This window comes from Coenobita brevimanus, chromosome 44 (assembly GCF_032717465.1).
Source record: "Coenobita brevimanus isolate Jiangsu-jjx chromosome 44, ASM3271746v2, whole genome shotgun sequence".
Classification (NCBI taxonomy): Eukaryota; Metazoa; Arthropoda; class Malacostraca; order Decapoda; family Coenobitidae; genus Coenobita; species Coenobita brevimanus.
In genome coordinates this window covers 33406878-33419997 of record NC_136997.1, presented here as the reverse complement: position 1 = coordinate 33419997, position 13120 = coordinate 33406878, and the positions used below count along the sequence as shown (strand labels likewise).

The 13120-nt window shown below is 40.2% G+C and overlaps 1 protein-coding gene across 1 annotated transcript in view; it reads right to left on the bottom strand.

Annotated features, from left to right (window-relative positions):
- LOC145398047 (glutamate receptor ionotropic, delta-1-like) overlaps positions 1-13120 on the bottom strand; it is a 328107-nt gene that overhangs the window by 54316 nt on the left and 260671 nt on the right. The window contains exons 5-6 of the mRNA XM_080271009.1: positions 6422-6665; positions 5995-6144 (exon numbers count right to left, since the gene is read on the bottom strand). Coding sequence (XP_080127135.1) covers positions 5995-6144; positions 6422-6665 — 394 coding nt within the window. The remainder of the gene's footprint in view (positions 1-5994; positions 6145-6421; positions 6666-13120) is intronic.

The window sequence follows — 13120 nt, the reverse complement described above, 5'->3', positions numbered from 1 at the left end:
GACGAGGAGGATATGGAAAATGTGAGTGCGTTTAGGTACTTGAGTAGTGTGATGAGTAAGGATGGAAGTTCAGAGGGTGTATTACTTGAAAGGATGCAGTAAGGAAGAAAGGCTGTAGGTTCTTTGAAAGCAGTGATAAGAAACAGGGACGTGTACATGAAAATATAAAAGTCGCTGCATGACAGTATTGTGATACAAACTCTAATATGTGGAAGTGAGGCTTGGACTTTGTTAGAGGGACACAAGACTGTGAGCAGTGGAAATGAGTTACTTGAGAGGAGCATGTGGCATCACAAGGGGAGACAGACTGACAAATGAGGAAGTGAAGGAGCGTTGTGGTGTGGGTGTGAATGTGATAGAAAACTTTAGGAGAAATGCACTGATGTGATTTAGCCATATGAAGAGGACGGAGAGCGAAAGACTGACGATGAGAGTGTATGTGGAGGGGGGGGAAAGGGAAGGTGAGGCCAAGGATGAGATGGAGGGATGGAGTGGAAAGGTATATGATAGAAGGGTCTGTCAGCTGGGAGCAGGGCAGTCAATGCAGGGTACAGGGTGACATGAAGGCAACTTGTTTATGGCAAACCCTTACTGGATTAAGGCGTCTGGCAAAAGAAAGAAGAAATACTTTTTCAAAAACTTACTTGTCCCCTTCTTTGCTGTACTTGCCATGAAGGTTTCAGTGATGCTATGGAATTCAAATTTCTATGTATAACTTTTTTTTTTTTTTTTTTATGTGCTCGACTCTGGGCATAGGCTTCACAGCCAGCTCTCAAGGTCCAGTAGTCCTCCGACATATCATACACCTTTACATGTCACCACTTCGGCGCTAACACCCACCGTCCATATTGAATACATGCTAGGGCTGTCTCATACAGGACTGGTGTATTGGTATTAGTGGGGGTATTTTTACATGTCGGTGGGTCTTCTGGTAGCTCGGTAAAGTCTGGTTTACATGAAATTCAAATCCTTAAACTGTTCCCTGCCCCATCGGGGATTTGAACCTGGGTCCGGTAGGAGTGCAGGCCACCAGTTCAGAACCTATCACTCTGTCTTTTTTTTTTTTTTTTCAGCATTTTCTTGAGGACATATATAAAAAATGTGCCCCATCGGGGATTTGAACCTGGGTCCGGTAGGAGTGCAGGCCACCAGTTCAGAGCCTATCACTCTGTCTTTTTTTTTTTTTTTTTCAGCATTTTCTTGAGGACATATATAAAAAATGTTTTTTTTGCTACTTATTTCAGTACGCACCCTCCACTTAAAAATTTTACATTATTATTATTTCGGCGTTTAATAGAAAATAGGAATGTTTAAAATTATAAGAATATAATTTTTTAAATAGAATAATTGCATTTTGTATTTACTGATTTTCCAAAATCGGGTCTGTCAGGTCAGATGAGAGTGCTACAATACGTCAATCAGATGTTAGTGTTCCAGGATTAAGGACTACAATATTGCACGAACTGAACATAGCCTCTATGAAACAAAGAATACTTCACAAAAATATGTAAATAAGCTTTGATAAGACTGCACTGTACAAAAAATAATGCAACTTTATGTCTCTTTTTCTTGTGTATGCTTTTAAATGGCTTAATTTTATTAACCTGCCACATCCTTGCAGATTTTTCACCAATAACCCTCCCCCCCCAGTCCTGGCAGATTTTCGAAAAGTTTCTTTAGGGGGCTAAAATCTCCGCTTTTTATAAGAAACATCGAAAATTCAAAGAGAAAGTGCTCACCTGAGCTTAGAAGTGCCCTGTACTGGTGACCCCCCCCCCTTCACCTGGTCTGTGTTCTCTGCAGCCGCGCTCCAGAGAAGACGTTTTCTATGGGAGGGGGAACTATTCCAAACTACTCAGAATAGGTAGATATTTATGTATTTGGTACAGTGTATATGTAGTTCAAGAGTATATTGGTTTTCACACAATAATATAGGTGATACAAGCGTTATTTCACTCACCAAACACATCAACATACGGCACCTTCCCTGGCGACGTTACCTCATCATCACTTCTGCACGTTTCTTCCTCTAACTCCATGTAATATTTGTCCTCCACATCAGGAATCACTTTCGCCTTGAATTTCGTCGTCGGAGAGACCATACCATGACATGTCTTTACTGGCCATGTCACTCCTAACAGGTGAGTTGCCGAGAAATTGACGTGTGGGGGGGGTAATATGGGTCCAGGCAGTGTCGCCACCTGGCAGCAGGTAGAGGAAGGTCTCCCACATAAGCCTACCAAAAATCACCCGCGAAACTTGAGAAGTGTGCAAATGACGGACCTCTCAATTGCATTACGTGTAAAACACATTGTTGGGAGTCACCGTGACAAAACATTGCAATGTGTATACACGTTGGCGGGACACCTCGGGTAAATGTGATTGGCTGAATGCTTCTTTTCCAAACTTATCTATGCTGATACTTTTGGTTTTTGTTTCTTCAGTTCCTATTGCATTAAGTCATGGGCTGAGTGGGTCAGGGGTGTCGGGAGTAGCGTCAGCAATTTTGTGAAGCGAGGTACCCCTTGCCCCACGTTCCCCTCGGTATATACGCTACTTCTCCAGACAGACAGGAATCTCAAACACACCCTCATGTTCCCCCCTTTATCTAGTCACAATCCCAGGAGAAACCTAAAAGTTATAGAAGTTGTTCTGAATACACAAATGATCTTGTCTTTTCCTAAAAACAACATAAATCCAAATACATACCATGAGCTCAGTGCCTTGAAAACACCATCAGGCATTATCTATGAACACCAGGAGGAATTTCTGAAGACAGTTTACAAACTCAGCATTAGGACGGCACTCAGTTCTGGTTGCCCAAAGTGATCCTCAACTCACCCACCACAAACAATTCACAGAATGCCTCAGTAAGACCCCTCCCCCGACGGGCTTTTCTTGCCCGTTTCCACTCTGTTAAGATAGAGGGATAAATCTTAACAAAACAACAACAGTAAGACCCCTCAGATTTCACACACTACACTTCACAAATACTTACACCCTTTGCCATCTAAAGGTTCAAACCACACCAGACATTCTCCACTCAGGATCTTCCACACCCAGCCAGGCATGAATGCACTGAACCAAATTTCGATAAGGCTGTCACTTATCACTGCTTCAGTGCTAGCACAAAATGCCATTTCTGTTCACAGCACAATGCAGCGACCAATTCAGAGCACAATTACTAGCCTCATATAGCAATGACAGTATATACATTCCTGCAACATGACCTCAATAAAAATGCCATGGGAATGTCCAGTTAATGTTGCCAGTTACCTACAGTCCACTGAGCTCATGTTCAGTTGAACCTGGAGTTGTAATTACTACTATTACTAGCCCCAGTCAGCCTGTTGGTCCCATTGGTTAGTGTTTTTTTTTTTTTTTTTTTTTTTTTACTCTCTGACAGCGCAGATGTTTGGTAAGGCCCATGTCCCATATTCAAGTTCATCTTCGAGAATGGCCCCAATCACCACGATCTTACCCTCGAGGAATGATCTTGGTGAAATGCCATGATCATACTCAAACGGTAGGCCTAAACGGCCATTTCACGATATTGTCACGTTGGTGCTAAGGCACACAAAGACACTGCAACGACGTCTTACGACACCCTACTGTATCGTCACGTTATCCTGACGACACACTACAATCATCCCTGAGTTAACCCACCGCAACCCGGCAGATTTTTTACCAATAACCCTCTCAAGCCCAGCAGATTTTAGAAAAATTTTTTTTGGCTTAAACCTCCGCTTTTTATGAGAAACATCGAAAATTCAGAGAGAAAGTGCTCTGCTGAGTTTAGAAATACGGTAGAAGTAAGAATACCTTTACCTTGCTACAGTGTTCTCTCAGGCCAGGTTCGAGAGAAAACGTTCTCTATGAGAGGGGAAGCTATTTCAAACCATTCATAACTGGGTAGATATTTATTTATTTGGTACGAATTTATATGTAGTACAAGAGTATATTGGTTTTCAGACAATAATATAGGTGATACAAGGGTTGTTTATTCACCAAAAATATCAACATATGGCACCTTCTTATACAACGTTACCGCCTCACACTTCTGCTTGTTTCTTCCTCTTGCTTGTTTCTTCCTTTGTCCTCCACCTCGGGAATCACTTTCACCTTGAATTTCGTCACTTGAGAGACCGTGGTGCTAACAGGTGAGTTGCCAAGAAAATGGCATGCGGGGGGGGGGGAGTGGGGTCAGGTGGGGCCAGGCATTATCCCTGCCTGGCGTTGGGTAGAGGAAGGTCTCCTACATATGCCTACCAAAAATCATCGATGAAACTTGAAAAATGTGCAAATGACGGACCTCGCAATGCAAAACGTATGGATACGTCGTCGAGTGTCACCGTGACAAAACATGGTGATGTATCCATACATCGTCCGGACGCGGCGGGTTAAAAAATAACGGTCACTTTGACTCCACGTCACGCCAAGACATAGCCAAATAGCATGTCTTAAGTTGTCGTTGTGTGTCTTAGGTATAACTTTGCCTGTTGCAGGTGTAATTTCATGTGTCGCAGCTGGGTCTTTGGGATCCGATCTCCAAGTTATTGCTAAGACACGTCAAGTCACACTCAGGACACTATGTGGCAACACACGAAGACATGAAGATCTTGGCATGTTGTGGGAAAGTTCCTGACAGTGGGACATAGGCTTAAGGTGTCGCTTGTGAAAAAAAAAAAAAAAAGTGAAAATAGAATATCAAATATTGACATGACTACCATGAACTGGTCCAGTATTATTATAAGTTTTAAAAGAATATTCAGTCTTATATCTTCAGTTAAATGGCGGTGGCAACAGATAATTTGCTAGAACTTCCAATTTTCCTTCAAACCTTTTCAGACTTGATAACACGAAATATCATGCACCTTTTAAACCTCAATAACATAAAGTATCAAGGACGTTCTCGACTTTGATAACGCGAAATATCATGGAACTTTTCAACTCTGATAACACGAAATACCAGGCTCAGCATCATCACTGTCATAATTTATCCTAAAGCACTGCCATTCCTGTTAGCAACTATTATAAATATATCAAACTAATATTTCCCCTACGGAATCACTTTTGAGTTAGAATGGCTTATAACCGGAATGCAGTGGTGATTGTGTGGGGAAATGCAAGGAAGAGTGAACATATCCTGTAGTCCTGTCTCTGGGCAAACACTGAGAGACCCGAGTGGAAAGGAATTCAAGGATGCCAAAGAATTTTGCTAAGGGTGCATGATGATAAGCTACACACACACACACACACACACACACACAAACACACACATACACACACACACACACACACACAATATTTACTGCACGGTGTTCACTAATGATGTCAAGCATGTAAGGCAGGTGTTTTATTTAGTCATTAAGAGATTAGCCATAACTATAAAATATTAAAATATTAGTAGTTTCTCGTTCTGTACTCTTCACCTACTGACAGATGTTTGCACACTAATTTGATGGCGAAAAAGGCAGAAAATATGTTACGGAACTACGCCTTCAATTATGATACATTTAAATGTCCGGCATGAAACTGGAATGAGAGTATGGGCTGGAAATCCCTTTCCCTTCTTAGTGCTATTGTTGGGCGTGGTGGCCCCTCTGCCAAAGTATTTGCGCTACAAGCAACGTTGTGTCCACAACGTTTTAACACAGGATGAAAGTGGAACATAGAATATACAGTACTCCTCTGAGCACTCTGTCCAAAGATATTAACTTGACTTGCTTTAAGTCTCCCGACACCATGTGAATATGTTAAGTGGTAGGCATTCATTCATATATACTGATATGGCAGCTCCTTGGTGCAGAAAGGAATAGTTTAAGAGGAAGCCACGGAGTATCAGTTATTGCAAATGTGTCAGAATATTGGGCACTCTAATGAGTTGAAAACTGAATATCTTTAGAATTCCATTGCCTTAATCTGTGTTATGGATGCTGAAAAAAAAAAAAAAAAATGCTGGCTGCCTAAAATTAATCCTGATTAATGACTTACTTGACTATCTTCTCCGACGAGACTTCCTTTATGTGTCTCGTATAACTTGGCCAGTATTCCAGTCTCCACTAGACGGGTGAGGTGGTCAGACAGGATGGTGGTGTAAGGAGTGTTGCGTCGTAGGAACCACGAGAAGTAACCTTTGTAGAGCTGTAAAGATACACAGTAAATAGGTCATTAACTCTTTATGAACACTTTAAAGTAGACTTCTGTCATTAGCTCTTTATGAAGAATTTATAGTAGACTTCAGTAACATATTCGTTTATATCTGTTGATTGACGCTTTTTTCATTTAAACAGTACAGTAAAATTGCATACTTATTAAAGAGGGAATAAAAACGAAATCAATTATGTAACTACCATAACTCTACAGTATCAAGACATTTTGCGAGAAAGACAGAAGAGACACAAGGAAAAAAGATATTGACCTTTTCATCCATAATGTAGGTAGAACGAGTGATCCCTTTTTTATACTGGGCGAAGACGAGGTAATCGTACGAGACGATAACGGCATGCGTACCCTTATGAACTTGTTCTAATAGGAATCCATAAGGGTCTGACAAATCAGTGAAAGGGTCTAAAAACAGTTTTTTACCCAGGGCAGCCAGGGTGGGGTTGCTGGAGGACTTCAGGTCTTCATACATGTAACCTCCGTGGTCAAGCATGCTTGGTCTTCGTGGGAACAGGACAGGAAGGACAAAATAATAGGAGGTTAATAAGGAGGAAAATATATATATATATATATATATATATATATATATATATATATATATATATATATATATATATATATTTTAAGTAGATCTGGCTTATCATCATCCATTTAGCACAAATGTATATAGCTGGTGTTTTGCAGGATTGTCCATATATTGCGTCAAATATGCCAAGTAGGCTACGTGTCTCAACCGTCCCCGCAACACACAAGAATAACCAATCTGATGAGGATAGATTACATGGCTCACTCTGTATAATACTCGTACCTGTTATACAGTAGTTTCAGCAAATGGTCAGGTTTGACTGTATGTAACTGAGTGACTGTTACGTTCTTAGTACAGAATAACTAATCTCCAAGAAGAGGCTGGACGTTATTCCTCTGTCTGTCTATCTGTCTGTCTGTCTGTCTGTCTGTCTGTCTGTCTGTCTCTCTCTCTCTCTCTCTCTCTCTCTCTCTCTCTCTCTTCCTTCTCCAAATCCAGCCCCACTGCATCCATCCTGCACTCACTTTAATTACCTCCCTCCTGTTCCCCTCGCCCTCCTTCTCCCTCTCACACCATCATATACTCGCATAATGTTCCTCTTCTGTTCCTGTCTGATGGAAATTCAGGTCAAACCAAAAGAGTTGTATCTCCCTACCGAATAACTTTCCAAATATTTCTGATGTTCTTTCAAGCTCTCTTCATAATAACTTATATTTACGGATATGCAAGCCATGTATTTCCAAGTATATCAACCTCTTTCCTTAGCTCATAAATATTTCTTGCAACCCTAACCCTTGACTCCACTTCAAATTCACAACAAATCGCCGTAATGTTTTGAGAATTGTTGCGCTATCGCCTCTGATATTCCTTATCCTATGTAAATCTTTGAAAAGAAAAAACTTAATCTTATGAAATTTAGACGTATCTTCAGCTTATTTGGAACTATTATTTACCCACACAAGAATGTTACCGGTGTTTGAGAGACACAATAGTCTCAATTGGACGAAAACATTCTTCATTTTTTACTGGAGAATGAATATTGTAAATCCATGCACTGAGTAGCGAGGTGAAATGAGGAAATAATGGAGTAAAGCAGAGGAATTAGGTATGAGAGAGAGAGAGAGAGAGAGAGAGAGAGAAAGGGGGTAGACATTTAAGTATTCCCTGGTAATGGCAAGTTGGTGTTCAAGAAAGTGGGATGGATTTGTGTTCATCGTAGTGACTCATGGTTCTGAACAATATGTAATGCAGTCGTCAAAATGGGAAACATAAAGGCGTTAATTGATGACACTAATCTTTATCAGAATCATTCATATCCCGTGTAACTGAATGTTAGAGGTTCGGAGATGTGTGTTAATCGTGTCAGCTGCGTGAGGCCTTCTTTATTATATTCTTGGTGGATACAAGCTAATTTTTTTTTTCTTTGGAAAACCGCCTTGTCTTGAAAAGGATGAATATGAAGTGTTAAACAACAGTAATTATAATTACTGTTCAAGTAAGTAAAGCAGGAAAGAACACTTAAACAGGTAGTTTTGGGTGGTAGAGCACAGCACCAAAACTGATACTGTATTTCGGAAGCTAGTAAAACCCGCAGCAGACCTACGCACAGTTACTGGCTTTGATAACTGTTACAGTGGCTGGTGCGTTTTGGTAGATGTGACAGCAGTGTGTTACTTTAGTGTCTATGAATGTAATATTATTTATGTAATATTTTGCCTTGTCCCTCTGTGTCGTAACTGCACCAGTTCAGGGACGCTGCAGATATGCGGCCAACTAATCAGCTACTCCTGCATTGTGCATTTGTGTGTGCATGTAGGTAAGTATGACCAGTACCCCTACACCACCCCTCTATAAGAGGCTAGGATCCCATCCTTCAGAAAGATACAGTGGCACAGTGAGAAAAATACAGAGGCACAGTGACATAGTGACACATTATAACTGACTGCATTTCTGAAAGTTGGAACATCAAGAACAACAACAACAGCAACAACTTTCCTTGCCTAATTTGTTCAAATAAAACAGTAAATCATGATAAATGCACTCAACTAGCGTGAATTTCTTTTGGCAAAAGAATCTCCCTATCCACCTATCAATCTACCGATCTGTCTATATATCTATCTCTGGGATGATTCTACAGATTCCATGTTTTTCCTGGACAACAAGATCCATTTTATTTTCCTCTGTTTTTATATATATATATATATATATATATATATATATATATATATATATATATATATATATATATATATATATATATATATATATATATGGAGCTGAATTACATATGTACATGGAACTGAATTACTTTTTCTTCTTTTCTGTGGGTGTCACTCAAACCTACAATATCCCAACTAATGTTCTCCAGTTCAGTCATTAAGTTATCAAGTTTGTAATCTATTCCGAGGCTTTGTACACTGTATGCATAGATTTTCATGGATTTCATTTTCTTTAGTATCCCAGTCTGTAACTTTCCAAAACAGTGCTTACTCACTTTCGGTGGCACACTACCCGTATGCACAGGAGGCAGTGCGGTTGGACCATTAGTAGATGATGATCCAACAGGATCGCCCGTCAAATCATATGCTATAGAAGTCGTGTTTGGCTGGGAGGATTGTTACAAATAATATCATCTCCCTGCCACATAGTTTCTGGTGAGATGTAATTTTTGTGCCACCATATTTATTTGATTCGGTGGAGCATATATATATATATATATATATATATATATATATATATATATATATATATATATATTGTTACGGAACAGAGAAAGATAATGTACACTTTAAATGAGAATACTAAGAGTCACTACTGTATATATATATATATATATATATATATATATATATATATATATATATATATATATATATATATATTGTTACGGAACAGAGAAAGATAATGTACACTTTAAGTGAGAATACTAAGAGTCACTACTGTCCCGTAAAGTTCCAGGTTCAAAACAAAAGTTAGGTAAAATTACAAGTTAAAGTTTAATGCTCAAACTAACAACTAAACATTCAGGACTCATAAGGATAATGTAATGGCAAAAAACAGGCTAAATATATGGTTAACTGCAATAGCCTCTATTAACATGAAATTAGCAAGAGTAAATTTACCTAAGTCAGCCCTGATAAAATGAAAATACACTGGGTAATGCTCAGTTAATGCAAGATAAATTATTACAGATACAAAATAGTCTTAAAACTGGCTGACAAAATGAATCCTACATATATTACAAAAAAACCTCACTAGGCCTACAAATCAACACCTTATGCTATACAGTACAAGGAAAAAATGCAATAACAGTTATACTCAAATTACACAGCTGCTAGATGGTGGGACACTTCCGGAGCACTCACAACAATAACTGTACAGGAGAGGACAGAGATGTGAACAAAATGAGGAGTAGATCTAAGTGGCAATTAATGTAGAGACTGAGCTCATTATATAGGGGCCGGCAGAGCTTGATACAACTTGTAAGAAGGACGCGCAAATGAAGCCATGGGGACAAAGAGTTGACAATCCCGCTCTGAACAACAGAAAGGACGACTTACTCTACTATAACGGTAGAAGGGGGGGACTGAGGCAGAACACGCTCGTGATCAAACATGCAGCATACTGTGCGTTAAAATTACACAAAGGATGATGAAATCATAGGCTATGTAACACCTCCCCACAAAGAAAAAGAAATTTACAAAAGAAATTTCTTATTACTCTAAAATAATCTGTCTAAAGTCTAGATAAGCAATCTGCAATAACATTTTCTTTCCCCTTGACATGTTGCATGTCTAATGAATACTCCTGAAGAAGTAGACTCCATCTTGTCAATCTCTGATTTTTATCTTTAAACTTACTAAGGAATTTCAGTGGGTTATGATCGGTATAAATGACTATGGGGTCAAAACCAGAACACAAATAAAATGAAAAATGCTGTAAACCCAAAATCAAGGCCAAAAGCTCTTTCTCAATAGTGGAGTAGTTCTTTTGAGGTGGAGTGAACTTCTTACTGTAATAAGATACAGGGTGTTCAATACCCTGATCATCCTCTTGCAGCAAAACAGCCCCAGCTCCTGTATCACTTGCGTCAACAGCCATCTTAAAAGGCTTAGCAAAATTTGGAGTAGCGAGCACTGGCTGACTTAATAGGATAGCTTTAAGTTTGTTGAAAGAGGATTCACAGTTATCGGTCCAGACAAATTTAACTCCCTTTTTCAGTAGGTCTGTAAGTGGTGATACAAGAATTGAAAAGTTAAGAACAAATCTCCTGTAATAACCTACCATTCCCAAAAATCTTTGTAGCTCTTTCCTACTTTTAGGTCTGGGAAGATCACTTATAACCTGAACCTTAGCTGCTGGTGGTGCAACATGTCCATCACCAATTACGTACCCAAGATACTGAACTTTATCTTGACCAAACTCACACTTTGATAAATTAGCTACAAGATTAGCCTGAACCAAACGCTCAAGAAATTTACTGACATGGCATAGGTGATCTTTCCAGTTGTCACTGAAGATTAATACATCATCAATATAAACAACACACCCTGCCAAACCCTCTGTTACAACATTCATGAGCTTCTGAAATGTGGCTGGTGCATTCTTCATACCATATGGCATTACAGAACATGCAAAAGTCTTTCCTAGTGTTACAAAACATGAGATCTCCCTAGCACGTTCAGTCATAGGTACTTGCCAGTATCCCTTTAACAAATCAAACTTACTTATGTACCTAGCCTTTCCGATCTTGTCTATGCAATCTTCCACATGAGGGAGAGGGTAAGTGTCTGTTTTGGTTATCTGATTAACACGTCTGTAGTCGATGCAAAGCCGCTGTGATCCACCTGGCTTAGGGACTAGAGTGACAGGAGAACTCCACTCGCTCTGACATGGCTCAATCATCTTGTGGTCCAACAGGTAGCCAAGCTCCTTCTGAATGAGAGGAACTTTCACTGGGTTCACACGGTAAGGAGGCAATTTAATTGGCTTTGCGTCTCCAACATCGACATCATGCATCAACACAGTGGTTCTTCCTGGAGTGGCACGGAACACTTGAGGGTACTCCTGCAATAATGCCGAAAACTCCTGCCTTTCCTCGGGAGGTAGATGAGAAAGCTTAGTCTGGAGATCATTCATGATATCAGGATTCTTCCCCAAACTATCACTCAGGCTCATACTGCATGGGAGAGCTTCACTTGCAGACTCGGGTGGAACAGCTACAGTGCAGACTGGATTATTTTCGTCCCGCCTGTGATATAACTTTAGCATGTTGATGTGCCAAATTTGCTTGTTCTTTCTACGATCTGGTGTGGCGATGACATAGTTGACATCACTGAGTTTCTTCTCCACGAAATAAGGACCACTAAACTTGGCTTGAAGAGGTTGCCCATGAACTGGTAGCAGAATCAAAACCTGATCTCCTGGCTGAAAGTGGCATAACCTGGACTTCTTATCATACCAAGTCTACATCTTCTCCTGAGCAGCTCCTAAATTCTCTCTCGCCAGTTGTAAAGCAGTGGACAGCCGTTCTTTGAACTTCATCACATACTCCAGCAGGTTGACGTCATCTTCCTCCGACAGCCAGCATTCCTTGAGTAGCTTAAGGGGTCCTCTTACTTCATGGCCAAACAATAGTTCAAAAGGTGAGAAGCCCAGTGATTCATTTGGAGGTTCTCTTGCGACAAATATGACGAATGGAAGACCTTTATCCCAGTCTTTCTGATGTTCGAAACAGTATTTCTTGAGCATCGATTTGAATGTTTGATGATATCTCTCCAACGCTCCTTGGGTCTGGGGATGGTAAGCTGAAGACGTGATCTGTGAGATGCCCAACTCTTTCAGAGACTGCTTGAAAACATTTGACTTGAAATTACTTCCCCGGTCTGACTGTACCTCCTTGGGCAGACCAAACTTTGTGAAGAACCCTAGCATTTCCTTAACCACGTTCTTTGCTGAGATATTTCTAAATGGAATGGCTTCAGGATAACGAGTAGCCATACCAATCAGGGTCAACACATAAGAAAATCCTGAAGAAGTCTTAGGAAGAGGGCCCTCAATATCCACCAACACACGGGTGAAAGGCGCCTCAAAAGGAGGAATGGTAACTAGTGGTGCAACCTTTTCGGTCTGATTACACTTCCCCACAACTTGACAGGTGTGACAAGACTTACAATACCAGGAAACATCCCTGAAGATACCTGGCCAGTAGAAGTGTTTCAAAATGCGTGCCACAGTCTTCCTCACTCCAAGGTGTCCTGCCAAACTGGAATCATGAGCCACTCTAATGATATCCTGCCTACAAACACGAGGGATGACAACTTGATGTACAACCTCCCATTCACAGTCGGCTGGTACTGTTGGGGGTCTCCACTTCCTCATAAGTACTCCTGACTTTATATAATAACAAGTAGAAGCACCAGCTGACTC